An 18,455-nucleotide genomic window follows, 5' to 3' on the forward strand; every position below is an offset into this window, starting at 1 on the left:
AGATAACCTAAATGTAAATCACACAAGCTGGACCCTCCTACAAACCCTGAACTGTGGGTCTCTGCTGACCTCTCATGGCCGACATATGTACTGCAATGGCAAGAGATCAGCCCAGCTAACAGAGGTTTTCATGTTATCATTAATCTAAGTGTCTCAGATTTCTTTCTAGTTTGAAATTCCCATGCAATGTTTCTAAATGTGATCAAAATTGAATGCTTTTTACCCCAGGCAAAAAAAGATAACACTAAGGGTTCCTTTGAAAAAGTTGTTAATTGATTAAATGCCAGTATGTGGGCTGACACACGTCATTTCTTTTCTCTCTCACACTGTTCAAACTAACTGACCCTTCAGCAAAGATAATAGTATTTTTCATGCTACTCTTGTTTATGGCAAAGACTGATTAAAAAAAACCAAAAAAACTCTCTCAGTAACGGCTCAGTATCCGCGCACGGTCAGTTGAAACACCAGAGAATGGCCACTTCTCACAGCATAATCAGGCGAACGTCACGCTGCAGTACATACCACTTATCTTATGTCAATTTGTGCAATCAGCACACTAAAAACAATTTCTTCAAATACAACTAATACCAAATGTATGTCTGTTGAGGGAGCTGCACAGCAGTGTGGTGGTCAGCACCGTTGCCTCACAGCAAGAGGGTTCCTGGTTCCAATCCCAGCTGAGACCTTTTTTTCTGTGGAGTTTGCATGTTTTCCCTGTGTATGCTCCGGCTTCCTCACACTGCCCAAAAATACGCATGTTAGGTTCATTGGTGGCTCCAAATTGTCCCTAGGAGTGAGTGTGAGCGCACACGGCTGTGTGTCTCGTTTGTCTCCGTGTGGCCCTGTGATGGACTGTACCCTGCCTCTTGCCCAATGACAGCTGGGGTGGGCTCCAGCCCCTCTGCGAACCTGAGTTGGATTAAGTGGACATAGAAGATGGATGTCTGTTGTACATTGTACTGTTGTAATAGTACATTATTAGTTAAACCTTGCTGTAATCGATGCCAATTCAATCGTCAAATAATAAACGTTGGGGCCTGCATATCGTGCGGTGGATGTGCACTTTGTTTCTATTTTTCTTCTTCACTTCATTTATATTACTGAGGGGAGGCTAAAACAATTTTTTTTTTTAAATGGTGTACAATTGTGAATAGATTTTCAATGGGAACTAGTAGGCTTCAAGAAATATCCATGGGATTAACTGCAAGTCATTTTTTGAGTTGGCCTTGTGTAGACATGGAGATGCTATTCTGCTGCTGCGTGGTATGACAGAATATTAGTGCTACACAAAGGAAAAAACAGGAGGTGGAGGCAGTTTATTTCCTTTTAACTCAAATTTCCAGGTTGAAGTCAACTTGTGGAGAATAAAGTCGAGATTTTGAGAAAAAGGACGAAACACTATTTCATGACAAAGTCAAAATAATGAAAATAAAGTTGGCATTTAGCTTAAAGGTTAAAGTCAAAATGTCGAGGAAAAAAAAAAAAAGGACATTTCAAGATTAAAATAGAATCCCTAAAATGAAACCAATCCAGCATACAGCTATCATTCGTCTAGAAAAAACCTTGTGTAGCCGAGCTGGTGATGTTCCATTTCAGAATAGGTGTTAGTGAAAAGAAAAATGTCTTTCTTTTTGAAGTATTACTACAGTGTGTTTATGTTTTAATTCAAATATTTAATGCCTTCCATCTGTTCAGATAGAAACCACACAAACTGGGAAGACACAGCCACATTCTTACATGCATGCTGTCGCCCTCCAAATTTGATCTGACAGATCAGGGTTTGTTCTCAACTTTATTCTCGATTTTACTTCATTCTTGTAATAGGATATTTAAAAAACAAACAAACAAAATAACATTTTCCTCAGTGACCTTAATATTCCTTCGTAGCATAGACTTCCCCAGTTTTTAAAAAAAAAAAAATAATAATAATAATACTTAAAAAAAATCTGCCTCCGTTTGAAAAAGGTTCTTGTCATGTCAGGAATATTTGTCTGTCTCAGCTTTCAAGAGCTCCATGATGGTTGAGGAGGAAAGTCAGCGTCTCGGTTTTTAAGTAGCGCCTCAAAGCTTTGAAGTATTTCAGCTCATTATCTTTCTGTGGCACGAATCCTTCTCCACAAAGGATGGAGCACGTCTCTGGGTAATTGAGAGCAACTTGACCTTGATCAGGGTTGATGCAGGTGCAACAGATCAGTCGTGCACAATGTCCCACTGTGGATTTGATCTCTTGGTCTTTTTGTGGGCACCCCTCTGTTGCTGCCGCAAATTTCTAAATGCGACTCATCCATATTGTAGAAAGGACTTTACCCCCCTAATTTTATATACATCGTCCACGGTGAAATGAAAGCGTGTCCAAGCCCACTTCTATGGCCTTGTTTCAACCCCTGAGAAGTGGCTTTGAGAGTCCAGTTCTCTGAGAGCACAAAGTGGCCTCGCTTTATTTATAGATGGGACCTTTGTTAATTGGAGTTTTGCAACAATCACTTGATCAGTTTAGCGTCTGTGATGAAGCCGCTTTTTTTTTGTTGAAGAAAGCTCTTCTTCCAATGGTGCCCTCACTTTTTTTGTGCTCCCGGATCCTACTTTGGAAACATCTGACAGTTTGCAGTGTTAAAAGTGGCACGCTCTGCCCTCCAAAAACCACCTCTGAAGCTTCCATTTAGCGATGCTGCCAATAAACAGAATCTAAGCAATGTGTTATGCTAGAAACTAGAAGCACAGGCATTTTTAACTGGTCAACAGTGGCCGCTTGGGTCAAACAAATCAATCGACAAGGTTCTGGTTAGTCAGTTAAATCAAAGGTAGAGGATATAAGTTAAACCATCAAGACCAAAAATGGCCCTTTAACAGAGGTACTGGGATACGTGCATCTTACATCAGGTTTTCAAGGGTTCAAGAAAATCAAAGTTGATTTGTTGAGTGACAAATGGCTTTTTCATTGTTGTCCTGAAAATAACTGAGAATCTGAAAACAAATATTTTCTACCTGTCAGAAGAGCAATTTAAAAAAGAAAAAAGGAAAAAAGAAAGAAAGAAAAAGATTACATATCCCCAAACATTATTTTTTGGTTTTCACTGAAACCAAAAATAGGTGACATTTATTCTATTTATTATTTCTTTGGTCAACCCCTGGACAAGACTCTATTTTACTCATATTTTTGTTCTATTAGCTTTTCTATAAAAGTCCAGTGATAAAGTAAGAGGAAGTAAATAAATAAATCTCGCATAAATTCATACACCCCACCCTGTCAACCCAGTAAATAAAGAAAATCAGCATCTGGGCTTTATCACAAAACAGGTTTAATTTAATATCTCTTTATTTTTTTTTTTAAAATAATTAAACATTTGTATTTCTCCAACCCTTTTTATCTTTTTTTTTTCAGCTTTTAAATCATGTTATATCTGGGCCATTCTAAAGCACACATTAATTCTTGCAAGGGAGGAGGGAGAGGAGGTTCACTTTCAAAATACTCCCAACAGGACAAAGTGGTCTCCTCCTTGCCTTCCCTCTACTCTCCCCCCCTGGTCCTCGCCTGGCCTGCTGTCTACCTGCCCTTACCTGACCCTAACCTCCCCAACTAAAAAAAAAAAAAAAAAATTATATTCAAAAGAAACTTCATCAAAATATCCAAAATAAGATAAAAACCAAGAGGAGTGAGACAGAAGAAAAAAACAGACTAAAAGTGGGGAAAGCACTATCATAAATACCAGGAAGTCTTGTTCCATAATACCTCTTTATATACCGGATACTCCTCTCCACAGTTTCCTAAGCAAAAAACATAGGCTAAATTACTACAAGATACAAGATTATCAGAGTACTGCATTCAATAACAATGTACAGGGTCGCCTTTTGTCGCCATTGATGTAATACTGTGAAGTCAACGCAGCGCCTCCCCCCGTGGTCAAAAGGGGGGTGGAGGTGGGGAGGTGGATGTGAAGAATAACAGGGCGCTGGTTTTTCACAAGAAGAGGAAGATTTTGGTGCTCCTCTGAAAAATGTAAGTTTTAAAAAAATAATAATAATAATTTTAAGTTATGGCAGGACGGTACCAGTGCCAGACTGTTACCAACAATACTTGGTATAGTTGGAGGGAGAGAGGGAGGTCAAAGGTCAGCCAGAGAAAAAAAAAAATAGATGGAGGAATATAAAGACACATTAAAAAAAACAAATGTCTTTGGAGCAGGTGGAAATAAAATGGAGTGTGTTTACATGCAAACTGTTCTTATTCAAACCATTTCTCGTTTACATGTATTTTTTTGGATTCCATGCGGCCTTTGTGAGCCGACGCAAAAGGGTGATGGGGAAAACAAAGGAGATACAGGCTGTTCGAAAAGATCTGAAATATTCAGGAAGTGAAATACTGGACAACAACGCTTCATTTTAAAACTACAAGTATCACAGAAAAGGTTGAAACAATAACCAGCGGTACAACAGGCTAAATTCTGTTCAGAATGTTTGCTTAAAATTGCAAATTAGTGTATTCAATACATACAGTTTACGCTATCGGACACCAGTTACTCGTATCTATAGATTATTTATATCACTCTGGCAAATTTAAGTTTGATTTTTAAGTTGTGTGCCTTTTCTTTTTTTTTTTTCTTCTGTCCATCACCATCCCTGCTGCTGTTATCATCACTGATAGCAGCAAAGCAAAGGAAAAGAAATAGGGGTTACATCAATGATACATTGTGATTATTCAACACCAGGTGTGACAGTATTTTTGATTTAATTTAAGTGGGAAAAAAAAAAAACAAGAAAAAAACCAAACAAAAAAAACCTTTGTATTCAAAGGGAATGATTATCCAACCTGCACTGAAGACTTTCATACAGCTAAATCAGAGCTGCTGCTGGTTCAAAGATAAAAGGACAGCAACAACATGGTAAAACATTGTTGTTGGTTTTTTTACTGTGATGCAGCCACAGCAAATAGTGCGATATCAAACTGGACTCTGGGAATGTGGTAAATAAATGCATAACAGAGTGAACTATTGTTTTCCCCCTTTAAATATAGACATTAACCTATTAAGACTTGAGGCATCCTCTAAACATAGGCAGAGCTACACTCATATTTATGCATTAATTCACCTGTTACTCATTCAGGTATGAAAATATATATATGCTGTATATATTTTAGTACTTTGTATGAGAATACTGAGAAGAAGCAGTAATAACTGAGCCAACAGTTTCTCCCCTGCATTCCATGAACACGCATGTAAACACACTCGGACTCGATGGTTTGTAAGTATTGAGAAAGTCCCTGTTTGTACGGTTTATTGCCGGCTTAAAACAGGAGGGCAACCTGTAGACAGGTGGGTGAGACCAGAGGGTTGGCTGGAGGTATCCTTCAGGAATCTTTGGGGAGGGGAGGGGGGTGATAATAATCATTTTGGGCATCCCATGTAAGGGAACATGTGACAAAAAGGAAGGCGAAAGATGGAGGCAACAAGAGGAAAAGCAAAGAGGAGAACCAGGAAAATAAAAATGACATGTGGGACTGAAGAAGAGGAGCGGGATGAAGAGATATAAATCAATCCATCTTCTCTTTTTGTGTTTTTACTTTGTCAAGAGTTCATTTCATGTCCTACAGTCCAAAATTTTTTTGTTGAAATCCCCCTCCCACACAAGTCATTTCTCATTTTCTATTTTTTTTTCTTTTTTTATTATTATTGTTTTCGTTTTTTTTTCTGTTTGCAATAATATCAGTTTAAGGGAAAAAAAAAAGAAAAAAGAAAAATAATTATTTACAGTTCTGTTGAAATAATGAAAACAGACGTGATGAATCTACTGTAAAGTAAGTTGCACAAACACAGAAGAAAAAAAATAAACAAGGAAAAAAAAACAAAAAAACAATTAAGAAACCAGCGGGCGCTCTGTGTCAATCCAGAGACGACGGCCTGTGTCAGGTGCTCTGGGCAGACATGGCTGAGGTGGAGGGCAAGGGCGGGGAAGTTGGGGGTCAGGAGGGGGGAGAAGGGGAAGTTGGATGGGGAGAGGAGGAAGGGAATGGGCAGAGGGGAGCGCAGCACTGTCTTCGTTAAGTTGGGATGATCCCGTCGCTCCTAAGGCCCCGCTTCAGCTCCAGGTCCTCCAGCTTCTTCCACAGCTCCTCCCGCTCCTTCTCCTTCTTCTTCTCACTGATATACAACAACATGGAAGACAAGTGTTTAACGACCGAGGCCAAAAACCGGGAACGCTCATCTCTGTGATCCAAAGATGGAGAACAAACATTCTGGCATGAACTCCGTCCCTACACCAGCTGTTGTCTCTTAGCTTCAGCGTGTTAGTGGCCTTTAATGTCATTTTCATTCATCTTGTTAAATGTGTAAACGCACACTGAAAGTTTTAATCTGCTTCTCAGCTCACACCACACAGGTCCACGGACCAGCCTTCACAGTGAAATAAAGCGCCAACCGTCTCTTGATTGGTCAACTGACAGTTCGATAAAGGTTATTTGAACACGATGGCCGTTTCCTCAGAGCACAGAGAAAGAAAGGAAGTCTGTCTTTGTGCAGTTCTGAGACTTCATGCCTCATTGAAATGATTTTTTAACAATTTTAGCTCAATTAATGAAACTGTAAATTTGAGATTTACCAACTTTTTTTTTTTGGAGTTTTTAAGTTACAAGTTTTTAAGATTTTTTCTTTACAAATAATGACTAAATGACAAAATAAATCAAATCTCGATTCATAGATTTGTTTGTTGACACCACTGTACTGAAAATGTTCCTAATTGTGACTCCATGCTTGGTGTGCTGTCCGCACACCAAGCTGCGAATTTTGTGTGTGGCTACATCAAATCTGAATGTGAAAAGAATTACAAGGCGATCGGTTGATCAGACAGGTTTCATTCGAACACCTGGGTCAGTCGTACTTTGGTTAAAGAGAAATCTACCCAGCTGCAACTTTGACCTGCTAGTTGTTGAGTGCAAAGCTTTCGTGTGCTTTAAATAAAGTTAAGGCTAAAGGAAAAGGTGATATGTCCCATATGTTGTAGTTTTTCTATGGAATTTACTTCAAATTTGTTGTTTTATTCTTTTCAGTGGGGGGCTGGAGCTTATCCCGGCTGTCATTGGGCGTGTACACCCTGGACAGGTCCCCAGTCCATCATAGAGACAAAGAGACAAACAATTGACCTAGGGTCAATTTAGAGTCGCTGATGAACCTAACCTGCACGGTGTGAGGAAGCCGGAGAACCCGGAGAGAACCCATGCATACACGGGGAGAACATGCAAACTCTACACAGAAAGGGCCCCAAAAACCTCTCGCTGTGAGGCGATGGTGCTCACCGCTTTTATCAATCAATAATTCAAATATTCCCTTGATATTTAAGGGGGGATGTATGTTCCTGAATTTTGTGGAGCTAGAACTATATTCATGAGTCCTACGTGGGTGCTGAGACATGAAGGCAAACAGCTCCTTACCGCTGGCGATCTGACTTGTAAGTGGCTGTGAGTTCATCAAATAAGGTACTGTTCATCTCCATGAAGGCCTTCAGTACATTGTATACCAGCGCCACAATTGCCCTGAGAGGAGGGAAAACAGACAGAGTTCACAACTGACACTTTAAGATGATAAAGGAATATTTCTTATCCAGTCACCTGCTGCTGTTGACAGTTGTTACTTAAATGATAAAAAAAAAAAAAAAAAAAAAAAAGAAATAAATAAAACTATTACACTGTTTTTAAATTGATTTTCTGCTCAGGATTTTTAGAGCAACTAGCTAGCTACCTGTTCTGCCTGTACTTTGGAAATGCATTTTCAGTGGATGCCAGAATTAGCAGAACCCGGTCCGTCTACTTTAACCGCAGACGAATAATGAGAACAAACGGTGAAAAGTGAAGCCGCAGTTCAGCACCACCGCATCCCAGGCAACACACCAGCTAAGTCTGTAGCACATCAGAGGTTCCAGAGCGGCACACACAACACAGATGTATGATGACACCGTGAATATGTAAGCTCCAAAATTTAACAATAACAAAAATGTCTAATAAACACACTTTGTGTTTAAGATTTCACATCAAAGCACTTTGCTTCAGTTAAAATAAACTCGGCTGATCTTTCAATCCGGCTGTTACGCAGACGGCATCAGAGAGCAAAGAGCACAGCTCGTTTGTCTGCGATTTGATACTTCTTTCAATTATTTGGTGACTTTGAATTTGAATATTACTTGAATTTATTTCTGCTTTACTAATTTTGTGTCAGATATGGATGCATTTTACATCATTTATTTTTGAAAAAAAATCAAAACATTTATGAACCAAAAGCAACATCCATGATTGGTTGTGTATAATAATCATGCAGGATTAGGGTTCAGCTCACAAAAAAAAAAAAAAAAAGAAAAATCGACACATTTCTCGTTAAACGTGACGAAATATTGATATTGGAGTTATACAGAGCTGCAGTTGTGCTTGCATTTTTAAAGCTACTCACGGGTTCCAGTGCTCTTTGGAGATCCTGTAGAGACTGGCGAACATGATGGGCAGAATGACACTCGAGTTCTCCTCGATCAGACTCATGATGTATTCATTGTTCCAGTAGTACAGAGCTCGCTCTGCAACCTGTGACGAGAAAGACCAACACGAGCTGAGCCACTTCTCTGTGCTCTTAGGAGCGTTCCCGTTAACCTCAGTCAGTCCACACAGAAACGCTTTTTCACTGACCTGGAAGTGTGGGCTGGAAACGCATCTGGAGATCTGTTTGAAAAGAGGCTCCTGGATCTTGACAAACTGTGTGGGTTCAATAACGTCCAGGATCTCCTCCAGCTCTCCTAGAAACATCACCTGAGGCACCGCGTCAGAGGGAAAATGTTACTATACACACAAAAACACACAGTATCTACACACACTTCAAGTGGAAAGAAATATCGAGCGTCACCTCTTTTTGACTGCAGGTTTTCGGCCAGAACTTCAGTAAGCCTCTGATAACCTTAAGAGGAAGAGGGAGAAGACGGGTGAGACTGCCACCTCCTTTTGAGACAACACGTCTAACCCAAAGCACTTAACACTCAAACGGCACTTGTTGTCTGTATAGTGTTCTGGCCGATGCAGTATTCTTTTTCTCAATCACACACGCTGTGTTCATCTGTGGCAACATGGGCTTTAGCATCTCGTTGTGAGATCCAGACTGGGAAAACCAGTAAATGGAACCATCAATCATCACTTTCATTTCAACTTTGAAATTTGTGGTCAAACTTTGAACAACGAATTTATCTGAAATCTATTTAACATTTTGTATAAGTACACAACACTGCAGAATGATCTGAGGGTAGAGAACATGTTTACATGTAAATATTCCAATATTCCATGGTCAACCCAGTTTACACCTCACAACGCTATGTAAACAGCATGTTTACCCTCACCTTAGTAAGGTCTTATTAGGAGCAATACAATTACATTACATGTCTACATCTGCATTATGTCGACATGCATGTACTTTAATCTATCAAAAGTTTTCAAGACATCTTGGGACTCAAACGCTTCACAATTTATGCTTTAGGCTCTGCAACTTTGGGCAGAACACGAAGAATACGCTTTTGGGGAAAAAGAGGAACTCAATTAGGCAAAGGCTCTATCCCTTAAAGGGATAATCCGGAGTAAAATGCACTTTAGGTCAATTTACGGGATGTTGGGAGTACATACGTTGAAGTTGACATCAAAATCATTTAATTCTGATGTGTTTTGAGAATTTTGATTTGACCGTTTTCAGCCAAAAGTCGTTAGCCTGGAGGAGAGTGGGGCATATGGTATCGCCGCTACAAAACGCTATTTTTATACCTCTTCTACAGCTCCAAACAACATAACACTTACGTGGTAGTGAGTAGAGGGTCCCTAAATCCAAACAGAAGTGTCCCGAGGTCTTCATGTGGTCGGATAGAGAGTCCAGAATGAATTTAATCAAGCCAGTATCTTTCCGGAAATGTTGCTGCTGCAGCTGGCATCTTCAGCGTAAAGTCAGTATAGTAGAGAGCCGAGTGTGGAGTAACACGCTCTGGAAATTCACAATTTCGTTGCCGTTTTTTTTTTTTTACAAACATAGTCCAGTATTTCTTTCGAAAGTGAAATGAAGTTGTATGCGACAGCAAAGCCTAGCTTACTAACAGGTTGGAATTTTATAAAATGTCACGTGACCTTACGTCTCGCGTGACCTAGCCTCCTGTGACCATCACAGAAGAAGGAGAGGTGTGTGAGCAGATTGTTGAACAAACAGCGGAGCAAACTTTTGGAGTTATGGTGCGTGTTTGTTCCTATCCTGGCTTTCGAAAGAAATACTGGACTATGTTTGTAAAAAAAAACGGCAACGAAATTGTGAATTTCCAGAGCGTGTTACTCCACACTCGGCTCTCTACTATACGGACTTTACGCTGAAGATGCCAGCTGGAGCAGGAGCATTTCCAGAAAGATACTGGCTTGATTAAATTCATTCTGGACTCTCTATCCGACCACATGAAGACCTCGGGACACTTCTGTTTGACTTTAGGGACCCTCTACTCACTACCACGTAAGTGTTATGTTGTTTGGAGCTGTAGAAGAGGTATAAAAATAGGCTAACGACTTTTGGCTGAAAACGGTCAAATCAAAATTCTCAAAACACATCAGAATTAAATGATTTTGATGTTAACTCAACGTATGTACTCCCAACATCCCGTAAATTGACCTAAAGTGCATTTTACTCCGGATTATCCCTTTAAGGGATATGGATAAAACCAAGACTTTGGTTGCTGCATGTTCACACCCAACTCCACAGAATGCAATGTCAGCATAAAACATTAACAGGACCATGCTCTGCAACATAAATCAGAATATAAATGAAATATCTTACTTGCAACTCATGTGAACAACCAGAGTCTTATTTAGATTAAGGCAGTCAGACTATTGCCATGTGTGCATACACCTACATAAGTACACATAGTATTTAGAACAAGGAGCGTATTGATACTTACTGGTTCTGTTAATGTTGGGTCTTTCTCTAAGAACTGTACAATGCAATATGCCAACTGCAAGAGGAGAGGAGACCAGGGGTTACAAATGTTCTTAGAACTCGGTTTAACCTGTTAGCAAAGCTTACGACAGCAGCTCTGTTCAACAAAAAATGTGTTTACAAACAAATTTACTGACTTCTGCCAAAGATTAACAGAAGGTAAATCTTCTGTAAAGTTATTTCACGTGCAGCCACCTTACCTGTGCATGGAAGAGGGACAGACTCCTGACAGTATGGAGGGGGATCAACACTTTGACCAGAAACTGTTTATGCTCTGCTTTCAGTGGCAGAGCAAAACCATTGATTATACTAAGAAAAAAAAAACAGGAGAAAGGGAAGAGAAAAAATATAAACACAAATTAAAACAGCAAAACTTGAAAGAGCTGAACTGAGATCATATGAAAAGCAAGCGGAAGATCAATGACAACGAGACGACCAAGAAGGGGAACGCAGCGACGAGGAGTCGTGAAGCAAAGAGTCTGATCTGCACAAACAGAACGGATGAAGCTTTAAGGCTCCAGATTCACACAAATAATGCTGCCCTCACATGTTTTATGTTACATAAACAAACATAACAAACTGAATCTGTCAGTGGGTCTACATGATGAGATTAATTCTATTATAGCTATAGTTGGATTAGGCTCCTTATTTGGGCAAGGGCAATTATCCAAGTATATATGGCGGTGAATAAATGGAATCATTGGCACAAAGCATGTCATACGATAGGTGGCGCTGTACCCATTTCTACTTTTGGTGATAGAGCCACTTCCGGTTGACCCCTTCCCCACCAACAACAAACTCAGGCATTGGAGAAAGATGTCGAACGAAGAGCAAGATGAAGCTACGTCCCTCTACATTTTGATAAACATGCTTATTGCACAAACGTGATGCACAACGTCGCATTCTCCATTGCAGTGTTTGTTTCTTTCCGCCGGCGGCGACAACAACAGTAATATCGTCTCCTTCGACTTCCGGGTCACGACCCCGGGAATAAATCTCAAGCATGAACGCAAAGTCCAATTCAGCACGTGCTTCACCGTCTACATGCAGGTTTAGTGTGACTTTCAACCGAGTTATCTAGGGGACTTAATCCGACTGCGAGTAACCAGGTCCGGTCCAATTTTTTTGTCACAAAAAGGCGTATACATGAACTTGATAACTCAGTCTTATTGTAATTTAGCTATTAATCCGATTCTTTACAGTGCCATGTAACCCCACTGTGTAACTTTTCAAGTTAATCTGTTGCAACAAATGTTACAAAAGAAAAAACATTTATGGTTTTACTTTGACCAAAGTACATGCTTACATAAAAGAAACTTCTTAGAAAGACATTTGTGCACTATATTAAACCTCAGATGTTGCTGTAAACTTAGTTTATCATTTCTTTGTTTCTGAACCTCTGCCTTTAACTCTGTGCCTCTGCAGAAAGAGGACTTTCAATTTCATTAGCTGTGGAGTGATTTTTATCTTGTCTTTCCATCTTTTAAAAAAAAAAAAAAAAAAAAAAAAAAAAAAATTGTATTTTCTTTTAAGAGTGCAGTTCACTGTGAACAACACTTTGTTGTTTATTTCTATTTGTATTTTGGTCAATTATTTTGTTATTTTGACCAAAAACAGTGAGTTTAGGTTTATACCGAGGGACATAAGACTGTAAAAAAGAAAAGATAGCATGACCCTCCTAACTTCTAGACAAGAAGTTAACTGCCGTGCTTGTGTTTCAAGTTGTACTAAGAATGCGTTCATATTTCCGGAAAAGCTAATCTGGCCTCATAATTTATTATAGAACAAAGAAGTAATTCTGAGGAGATCATGTGGATACATATTAGTAAATCTGACGTGTCTGTATGTCAAAGGACCCAAAAGTTGAATCTTTTTTCATTATTGAAAAAGAAAAGAAACTATCTAACTGAGGAAAGGATTCAAATGAGTTCATCTATAGTTGTAAAGCTATAAAGTTAAAAGTTGTAAAACCAAAAAATATCCCTACCAGAGCATTAACAGCTAACGGAAAGCAGTAGCAGAGTTCAGTTCCTCTGGTGCTTTTACAGATCACCAGCTGTGATCGAGTAAAATGTCATATGTCTGAGGCTCACAGGCTTCACATACCTCCCCAAGATCTCCAGCAACTCAGCCACCCCGTTGAAGTGCTCCGTCTCATAAACAAAACTGTAGGGCAGACAGAGAGGAGATGTGAGACAGAAGACACGAAAGAGGCTGTAAAAAAGTCACAAAAAGGGCAAGTTTGCCAGAATATACCAACTAAACTGTAGAAACTGGCTGACTCTACAACTAAATATGAACGTAGCTCTATAACAACATTGAAATCTTCAGAAATCAGAGACTTAGTCATTCAGAAGTTCCATTTAAAAAATGATAACTGAATTTTTTACCATTAGAAGACAGGTGTGTTGTTTCCGTAGTTTCAAAATCGTTCTTGGACAAAGATCTTGAGATTGCAGGAATGTGTTTGTTTGCATTTTTTTAAGTTAATGTGGCGAATGGGTTGGTACACAGTTCCTGATTTACATATCATGACATCTTAATACATATGGAGTGGTGTTTATTTTAGTTTTGATTCCAGCATTTATTCTGTTTGTGGCCTTTTCCGATTCAACGTAAATGCATATCATATATGTTCCCAAGAAAACCTGCGTCTCTCTGCAGAACAGGTTATGATCAGAAAATTCTTTTAAAGCTTTGATACTGGCCGAAACCTGTGGTTTGTGTGGTATAAAAGCCTAACCAGCAGATAGGGATGAACGGAAACTACAGCATAACAATTCTTCAGACATCGGTGTTTCACTCACCGTAGAAAAATATTATTGATCTGTTTTCGTATAAAAGCCCTCAGCCCCAGGAATTTGCCATAGATTCTATGCAAGACTGTCTTCAGATAGTCTCTCTCTCGTGGATCCTCGCTGTCAAACAACTCCAAGAGCTGGACAGAGGGAAGACAGACAGGGATGAGAAAGAAAAGACAGAGGTAATGTCACAGAGAAGGAAAAACGACAGAAAACAGATGCAGAGCTGATGGAACAGACAGATCTGGAACATCATGAAAAACAGACACATTTCAATCACAACAAAACTATATTTATCTCTGTTCAACACATATTTGATGTAGAATTAAGCTCCTTATTCAGTGTTAAAACTGACTGATGCACGAAGGATTGTTTCCATCTAACCTTAATGAAAGAGAGATACAGAACAAAGAGCATGGAGGAAAAAGGGGGATGAAAAAGCTGAGATGGCAAATAATGTACGAGTTAAGTCACTCACCTGTAGGACAAACTTCTGGTCTATGTACTTTTTGGCAATGCTGGGCTGGAATTCCTGACTCTCCAAGAACCGAATGAAGAATTCGTATACCAACTGGGGAGAGGAATAAAATACAGGGACGAATGGAGTTAACAAAACTGTTATGTTCACGTTTCAGATATCATCTGCTTTATTTTGTTCACTTGTTTGCTGGAAGATCAGATTCACTTTAACTTGGCAGGTAAATACTGCTCATTTCAGACATGAGCTGAAACGAGTTTTCGTGTTGCAAGACCCCCCCACCAAAAAAAAAATCTGACAGTTTGCACCTGTAAACAACTTTCTGACATCAGCATCTCATTCCTAAAAGGAGTCCTGAGTAGCAGGCAACCAGATAAGAAGGAGGGCAGTGGATGGAAGGGGAGGGGACACAATACACCTAGAGCTAGTCCAGGTCGATGGAACCTACAGTACCAATGTTATAGGATTTTGGAAAACATTATTCCCTACATTCTTCAGTGAGAGAATTAGAAATTGAGACTGGAAGCAATGAGAAACAGTTTGCTTGGTTTTGCCTCGGAGTAAAAAAGGGGCCTGCAAACAGCTCACAAGTTCACCAAATAACATTCCATATGCCATTAATTCAATTTGCACTTAGACAGAGATGTTCACTCTACAATTTGTGCTTTTAGAGGGAGCCACGTGGAAGAACTTTCCTGACAAACAACAGCTGGTGACTGCATGCAGCCATACAAAGGCTTGTTGTCACAGTCAACACAAGTCCATCAATATTAATACATGTCCCACAACTCAATGATTTTTGCATTCATAAGGGGAACAGAGTACTGGGCAATGGCTGCATGGTGTTTACTGAATCGCAATAAAGCCAACAATGATTGATCTTTACTGCAGACAAATCAAACCCACATATTCTTACCAGTTCTTTTTAACAACTTGCCTGATACTGCACAGACATGCTGGGCAGATGGGGAAAAAAAACTACTTTGAACAAAGAAATGGCTTTTTATGCTCTAATAACTCTGTAAAATGACAATAAAATAAAAAATAAAAAAAGGAACTGTTTTACTAAAACACGCACACATACAAACACTGGTCTACCTGTAAGTGTGGCCAAGAGGCCTCGAGTGTGGGCTCATCCTCTTCAGGGTCGAATTCATTACTGTCGCTGGGCGGAAGGGTCCGGAATATGTTGTGAGACACCTGCAACGAAAAACAAATAAATAAATAAATAAATAAAAAAACAAGGCACTTATGACATCTGTTGTAAAAGATTGTTCGCTCCAATACAGCTGCGGGTCTGTCCCATCACAAACACCTGTGCAAACCCCCAAGTGTTCGGCTAGATATTCGACAAGTGTGCCTGAGGTGGGAAAACACCAACACACATTGAATTTAATCTCTCCTAATCCTACAATTCACCAGTCTCTGGCAACGACTGCAAAAAACATGCCTTTCATTAGACCTTTCTACTTCTAACTCCATTTAATTGCATCTAATTCACCAATTGCAGATGTTCTATTCAGCTTCTAAATGCGTGTGCTTGTAACTGTAACCAGACACTTGAATAATTGCAGATTATAGTTGGGTGGGTGCTTGTCTCAGACATAATGAAATTCCTGCCAGACATTTTTTTTTTAAGATAGGGTGTTCAGATAACGGGCTGAAAGTGAGGGCACAGCAACTTATTTTGTTACCGTCAAAATCTGTTGTGATAATCTTTGAGGATGAGAGAATGTTTGGATCAAATTAGAAGAAATTCCCTTCAGTAGTCCTAATGTATTGTTTTGAATGAGACAGATGGACGAAGGTGAACATGTCAGGCAACCTGAGAACAGACTCCCTCCAGCTCCAACTGTCGTGGATGCAGTCAAAAAAAATTCACATTTAGGGAAACTAGGTGTCTAAGACTTTATATGATATACGTTTTGTTTAAATAATACTCTATCCATACAAATGCATCTGACTGTTTTTAAAAGACGGTTTTGTAACATAGCTCCTGGTAAAAGCAAACCATATTGAGAAGGTGGTTCTGGCAGATGAGCTGTAAAAAGATGGAGTGATATTGTCTGGGATCGAGAAATACAAACTGAACAGGAGGAGCTGTCTGAATGCACATATAAGAGCAGTCAATCGTACCTGTGGCGTTTAAGCAATTATCGATTCATGAGGCCATTGCTGAAGTGGTGCTGAATCAATCGGAGGAATAATAGTGTAGGTGAATGAGCCTCGTTCTTCTGCTACACAAACTTTCTTACCAGTTTAGGTCAAATGTATTCAATACAAATGTATTAAAATAAGACGTCTGACAGAAGCTGAGGTCCTGATGTGCAACTTTGAACTGCTGACATGTTTGTCAATGAAGGAAATGCTGCTTTCTTTATGAGTCACAAGTCGTGGAGACACTGGATTTTGATCAATTTGCCAACTGGATCATGATGATGAGCACAGGTGCAAGCACACTGTATATGTTAAATGCATGCGTTTGTCCATTTGTCTTACCATTTTGACGACCTCAGGGTAGGCCTGCTCTGTCAGATAGCCCCGGCTAACGGTCACATAGTCCACCAGCTCATTGAGCGTGGAGCGCTTATACTCCTTCATCTTGAGGTCCGACAGCGTGTCCATGAAGTCAAAGACAGTGCAGCACTGCTGCAGCTTCTTCAGGAACAGCTCCGGCTGCTCCGGTGCCGGCACGTCTGCAAACACAAACAAAAGCACAGAGGGGAAGAAAAAGATGAAGCGCAAAGTACGATAATTTAATAAAAATGTATTTCCCCAAAAAGGTCAACATTTGTGTGATGTGGGAGGCTGACAGACAAAACAATGGATTCTACCACCGCAAGCCACAGATGAAAGAAGTCAGTTTCCTGCTTCTCACCTACTCATTTTCCATGCAAATCCTGCCTGAATAAGGTAGATGAATACAACAACCTCATTATTCAAAGAGCAACAATCTTCCCAGATCACATGACTTAGACCTGAAGGATTGGGCCATTATCATAAAAGAGATAAGCAGAAGTACCTCCAGAGTCAAAATGACACTTCAAAGTTCTTGTCTTTTTAAACTATGCTTCACTTTAAACACATAAAAAAAAAACACTGCCAAATGACAATATAAAGGTTGAAAAAAAAAAATTGTATTACTAAACTGGGAAAACCTCAGATTTGTTCTCCAAGTCTAAACAGCAGTATTTACCTTTCAGAATTTGGTTTTATCAGCTTCACCCGTGTGGCAACATCTACTTCAGGTCTAAATATCTGATGCTAAATGAAAAGATGGCCATGTGCTTTTTAGTATTTATGTCCCGCTAAAAAAAAAAAAAAAAAATATTAATTAAGTAATGTTTCAATTTGAAAAACATTTTTGACTTGATTCAAAATTAACTTAAAAGGTAACAAAACCAGCTATTGCTTGAAGCCAGCTTCATCTTTTCAAGATGATGCTGACTACTGGGTGCTTTCCTTCAAATTCCTTTAATTTTTTTTCTACATCACATCCAATTATGCTTTTCAAGTAATAGTGGCTTAAATTGTCTTGCTGGAACTCTAATTGTTCAAGGAGAAAGTGCAGTTTCCTGTCCGAGGGAAACAACCCTCAGCAGATCTCATCAAGCAGATTTAAAGAGATTTTTCTGAGCATGTTTTGGACCTAATGTCATTAGTTACTCACGACCTGCTAGACTCCTGCTTCAGTTCAGTTTATTGGGGCTCCTTCAAACTGGGTCAGTCAAAAGCATACTCAAAGTCGGACTGACTGGCAGGAGTCCTGCACTCCGCAGGCTTTTTCTCCCAGCTCTGCAAACTTAGCTGGGTGAAAGAACACTCTTGCAGTAACGATTTTCTTTATATTGAGATGCAGGTAGTCTACAGTCTTGGTTGGATTGTACCTCACTATATACCTGTCTAGTTCTTCTTTACCATGCACACAATGTGGTCCTTTGGTCAGCAGTAAATTCTATGTGCCAAAATACATTCTACTCATTCCATACAGGCACTGAGGAAAAAAAGTCAGCAATATAATGTCAGAAATAGAATAATGAAGACAAGAAAATCAAAGGGTAACACAACAGTGTTTTTAAAAAGGTGTGAATTCTTGTTAAATGTTTTCAGTTTATCAACTGTAACTCAATTTGCTTATTCTCAGCACCACCCATCAATGTAATTTCCACTAGTTGAAGTAGGCGGATTTCAGCCAACAAA

The 18,455-nt window shown here is 39.5% G+C and overlaps 1 protein-coding gene across 6 annotated transcripts in view; it reads right to left on the reverse strand.

The window, feature by feature from the left end:
• Positions 1-1,319: 1,319 nt before the first annotated feature.
• Positions 1,320-18,455, reverse strand: part of ppp2r5eb (protein phosphatase 2, regulatory subunit B', epsilon isoform b) — a 47,298-nt gene continuing 30,162 nt past the window's right edge. For all 6 annotated transcript variants that reach the window (XM_075448769.1, XM_075448768.1, XM_075448767.1 and 3 more), the window contains 12 exons: positions 16,755-16,951; positions 15,354-15,455; positions 14,256-14,348; positions 13,784-13,914; positions 13,083-13,142; positions 11,177-11,285; positions 10,939-10,992; positions 8,874-8,924; positions 8,660-8,779; positions 8,430-8,557; positions 7,421-7,522; positions 1,320-6,134 (listed from right to left, as the gene is read on the reverse strand). In XM_075448769.1, the coding sequence (XP_075304884.1) occupies positions 6,035-6,134; positions 7,421-7,522; positions 8,430-8,557; positions 8,660-8,779; positions 8,874-8,924; positions 10,939-10,992; positions 11,177-11,285; positions 13,083-13,142; positions 13,784-13,914; positions 14,256-14,348; positions 15,354-15,455; positions 16,755-16,951 (1,247 nt within the window). In that variant the 3' untranslated portion in view covers positions 1,320-6,034. The remainder of the gene's footprint in view (positions 6,135-7,420; positions 7,523-8,429; positions 8,558-8,659; positions 8,780-8,873; positions 8,925-10,938; positions 10,993-11,176; positions 11,286-13,082; positions 13,143-13,783; positions 13,915-14,255; positions 14,349-15,353; positions 15,456-16,754; positions 16,952-18,455) is intronic.

This window comes from Odontesthes bonariensis, chromosome 17 (genome assembly GCF_027942865.1).
Source record: "Odontesthes bonariensis isolate fOdoBon6 chromosome 17, fOdoBon6.hap1, whole genome shotgun sequence".
Lineage (NCBI taxonomy): Eukaryota > Metazoa > Chordata > Actinopteri > Atheriniformes > Atherinopsidae > Odontesthes > Odontesthes bonariensis.